General features: G+C 36.8%; 1 protein-coding gene across 1 annotated transcript in view; it reads right to left on the minus strand.

The window, feature by feature from the left end:
• The window catches only part of notum1a (notum, palmitoleoyl-protein carboxylesterase a), a 13405-nt gene extending 8595 nt beyond the window's left edge, over window positions 1-4810 (minus strand). The window contains exon 1 of the mRNA XM_016257618.1: window positions 4287-4810. Within this exon, the coding sequence (XP_016113104.1) occupies window positions 4287-4642 (356 nt within the window). The 5' untranslated portion in view covers window positions 4643-4810. The remainder of the gene's footprint in view (window positions 1-4286) is intronic.
• Between the last annotated feature and the right edge of the window lie 206 nt (window positions 4811-5016).

Here is a 5016-nt window from a genome sequence, read left to right on the forward strand (position 1 = left end):
TTGCATTAAACCTATACTTACAACTTATATATGCAAAGCACTGCCCTTTTTATAAATTCAGTAAAGTATTCAATATAGTTCCTATTGTTATTTTTATCAAGTAATCTGTTAACAAAATACACTTTTTTATTATTCTAATCCTAAACAGACAATGAGTGAATGTGCGGCACATTCAGGTCATAAAAGTATGTGTGTGTGTGCGCATGTACATAAGCTGTACACACAGATGATATAATATTATTGAAATAAAGGCCCACTTAAGTGTACTTATGACTATTTGTAAGCACACTTTTAAAAAGTGAACTTTGTAATAATGTCAATTTTAGCTTTAAAGTACATTTTAAATCATGTTTTAATAATCTTTCATCATGTTTTAAAGAAATACACTTATTTTGATGTGTTGACTAACATCCTAAAGCACATATGATTGTTTTTAACCATAGTGTTATTCAATATTACATATAAAGTTAGTATATTTTAAATATACTAAATTGCATCTCCATCATTACAACATTGTTACAACATATATATTTAAATACGTGACATACAAATTTCAATAGAAATTACATTAAAGTATATTTTAGTATACCATACATTTTTGTCAATACATTCAACACTAAACTTTAACCACATTTCAACGCAAGTCATTTTGAAATTACACATAAAAACGTACTTAAGTCTTATAAGTGAGTCAAAAAGCACTCTAAAGTTCAGCTGATGCATTTATTATAAATTATACTAGAATACATTTTCATTCAGTTCACACTTGATTTTCTATGCAATGTTCACAGTATCCAGAAGAGGGCATTCAGCTATTGTGTAAACTCAGTCTATCTCAAACTTCAGTAATTTTTGCTTGTGTGAGAAAGTTACAGTTGTGGTTCAGATTGTTACTTTGAGGGGCATCAGTCTGCCATAATTAAAGACAGCTTAAATATGCATCCAGTTTATGCCACTGGTGACCACATTTTTGGCATATGGTGTACATTTCTCACTGTTACCCACCTCACCACTACTTACACGCTAACGATGTATGCTTCGTTACATTACAACTTATAAAGCTTGGGCTACAAGTCTGCCAGCCCTCAGAAACTTAACCTGAACAAGTTTTAAATGCAGAAAGATTAGGACAAGCCTAAATAGTTTTCTGTAGTATAGAGGAATGGTTTTGAGTTCCAGAGAACTTGGGGAATCCATGAGTGGAGTCCATCCATGTGTAACAGCATATCACACGACCCACAGCAGACCTTCTCTACAAGCACTGACTGCAGATCTGAGAAAGAACGCAGGCTGCTGCCAAAAAAATATTGCAGCTTCGGTGCATTGAAGAGCGTCTACGGTGAGCATGTTCCCAGAGTCAGAGTTTATGCCAGCTCTGATTCCCTGGTAGCAAAGCATAAAAGAACTCTAGACTGCTCAAGCATATTAATTATGATTCGTAATTGGGAACATCAGGAATTTGCAAGTCAGAATCTCAGAAACAGATGATCAATTAATGCCGGTTTGCTACTATATGCAATTCTTATATATGCGATTCTTTGTATGTAGCATTAATAATGTTAATTATAACTGTATAACTGCATGAAGACCCATATCCCTGTGGATATCCCTTAATCCAAAACACTGTGATGTGCATAAATGTGATATGCATATATGCATAATAAGTTGCTTCATATAACACGTTTTTGAATGTCAGTTGTTTGACAATCTTTATAGCAGCAGATAGGATTTTATTTGTTGCATGATAATATGTAGTTTCATAACACAATGATGCTGGAGAATAGTATGATCAAGACCCACAATTATCATGTAAAATAAGGAAATGCGGTACAGGATACATGGACAGATTTACAAGATTTTACATTATTTCAAGATATCGTTATTATTTGATTATTTTAGGCAATATTGGCCTATACACTGTGCTGTCGCAAGGAAAGCGTACTTACGCACAGCTGGATCAAATTTTCTACTTTTGTACATCTGTCCCCACTTTCACATTTTACAAGAGTCTAACGTTTTAACTTAAGTGCTTAAGATTTAAATTTAAGACAGCAGAGGCTCAGGTATGTCATGTAATGATGTGTCTGGTGCCTAATAAATTATTCATATTGTAAATAATGTACATAACAGTCATTTCGAACATGGTAGTTATATTGTAGTGTCTAAACCCAAGCGATATACTGCCCCAATATCATATAACCAATCAACCAATATCCCGCTCTTATAAGAATTTCCCTATATACCCTATAGTGATTGGGCAATATAGCCAATTAGCTCATGTTGTTTTGACCTCAGTATCTTGAGTTGAGTCTCAGTCACCAGGTATGCTAGAAAAGTGATGCATTCAAAAATCCAAACAAAGTGAAAATTGGTGCAATACTTGGAAGGTGCGGGCGGAGGAATGTTAATGTTTCAGAACTGGTCATTGAAAACCCATAAGGATTGACCACTACTCTGGGGACGACGTGTCCCTCATGATGGTTTTGAACTTGCGCTGACATTTTCAGAGACATAGACAGCTTTTTTCTGTTATAGCATCAAATAAAATGGATATTGATTCTAAAAGATCAGCAGTCGCAGGTCTGCAAAAGCCAATTGGAGATGTCACTGAAATCAGGCATTTCTATTATATATTTGTCATGTCTACCTCAGCTGCACATCAACTCCAATGCACTTATTTTGCATATACTGTAAACTCTATAGATCATATTAAAGCACATATTTCCTTCTTACTCAACACAAGCCCTACCCACCTGTCACTGTATTACTATTTCTTCTAGTGATTCCCTTGCAAGTCTTCTCAACCTGGTCCTGGCGTGCACAACTTGCTCTGACATCTTCATCCCACAATTGTATTATTGTTTTAATATTAATATTACACTCCTGTTTTAATAAATCTTGATTTGACATGAAAGTGTCATGCCATTGTCTTTCTCCAGATAAATGGATGTCAAAACCTATTAGATGTAGACTGACTTAGACTGTACTAGACAACAAACTCTCACTTCATGAATTCATCTCAATTCATGAATATGTCAACAAATTGAAATGGACAACTTAATTGTAATTGCTGCCATTAGATTAAGTAAAACCAATGCAGTGATGCCAAAGCACTTTCTTAAGCAATTGATTTTGAAACACCAAGTGAAATCAGGAAGCAATGACCGAAATTGTTGAGACAAGGTGGATGGACACACAAAATGTCTTTAGGGGTATAAAAAAACAGCCATATGCATTTAGTTTGAAATACCACAGGTACTGTCAGTAGACTCATAATCAGTGTTGGGGAAAGTTACTTTTAAAAGTAATGCGTTACAATATTGCGTTACTCCATAAAAAAGTAACTAATTATGTTACTTAGTTACTTTTTATGGAAAATAATGCGTTACGTTACTTTTGAGATCTGGACAGGGCTTGCTTGTTTGTTTTTAAAATAAAAAAGTTCTATTTTTGGCAAATATAAAAGCCTTTTCACACCAAGAGTGAAGTGAATAAGCCTCAGGCTGAAGGGAAAGTACATTTACGTCCGTACAGTAGAATGCAGAAGAAGACATTTCAACACACTTCAGCAATAAACAAAGACATGCAAATATTCGTCTAGAGTAATTTGAGCTTATTAGTACGGTTGAACTGGATCATCGAAGGTCAGAAGCAAAGACATTGGTTAATAGAACGGGATTAAATACATAAAGCATAATTATTGCAGGTTTGCATCATATTCTGAGTTGCATTATTTTGATTCATTTTGAGGAATACTGAATCAATTTTTTTTGTGTGTGTGAGTGAGATGAATGAATGCATATTCATATTTATTTTGAACTACAGTAACATCTTCTGATTTCTCTCAACATGGGGACAGGAGAGCTGTCAATCAATAAATTGAAAAAAAAAAGTAACTTGCGTTACTTATTTGAAAAAGTAACTCAGATATTCTCTTGTAAATTAAAAAGTAATGCGTTACTTTACTAGTTACTTGAAAAAAGTAATCTGATTACATAACTCGCGTTACTTGTAATGCGTTACTCCCAACACTGATCATAATAATATAACTCTTTTCTGACGATGTAAGAAACGTACAATCTTTCTGTTGATAGTTTATGACACTGATGGCTCAAGTTAACAACGTTTTATTCTAGCCTACTTTAGTAAAAATAACGGATGAGATTAGGGTGTGAATCTGAGCGCGCAGATGATGCAGTGCTGCATGCGCCTGTGATGCCCAAATATACTAAATTGGCAGACCACTGGGTTACCTGAGGTTTGTGATTTTAACCGGCTTGCTGTCTTACCCTGCTGGGGTCCCGTCGTTACAGGTGACTGATGTATTCTCCAGGAAATGTAGCTTCATCTCGTAGTCGAGCTTCTGGGCCGAGCAGGGGTAGAGGGACTGCGCCAAGTTCTTCACCTGAGTCATGAAATTGTCCATGTTTTCTTCAACAGCTGTGAAATCCAGTGAGAAGCTCTCGGTGGTTTCGGTGCGGTCCCGGTAATGAGCGGAGGGAAGCGCTCGCCGCGGCTGCGGGTTTCGCCCTCCGCGCAATTTCCTCGCACCGAGCGCGCCGGACTGAATCAACCCCAGCATCACAGCCCAGTGAAAGACATCCAGCACCCTTATGCTCCTCTGCGGCCGCCTGCACTCCATCGCGCTTTCCTGAAAATCCTGAGAGGCTCCTGAAAATCTGCAGAACCGGTTACACAAAATTCAACAGCAAAACAGTTACACAAAGCCTAAGTAACTTAAGTGAGATGAACAGGTGAGCTTTCTCAGTGCAAAACTTAGGAGTCCTTTATGTTTGTTTTTTTCTCTTTCTAATGTTCAATAGACTGGTTCCTCCACTGCCAAGAAACTCCTAAACGGACTGTGGCGTGCTCTTCTGTTCAATACCTGTGTATTTAGGCGCTCTGGGTTTTAACCCTGCTCTCTTTCGCATGGACCAATCGCTGTGGAGGGCAGTGCAACGGGGCGTGATCCAGGCGCACTGATTTCTGTCCTTTTCATTTATTGAAAAAATGCCC

Source organism: Sinocyclocheilus grahami, unplaced genomic scaffold, assembly GCF_001515645.1.
Source record: "Sinocyclocheilus grahami isolate Dianchi unplaced genomic scaffold, SAMN03320097.WGS_v1.1 scaffold1578.1, whole genome shotgun sequence".
NCBI lineage: Eukaryota > Metazoa > Chordata > Actinopteri > Cypriniformes > Cyprinidae > Sinocyclocheilus > Sinocyclocheilus grahami.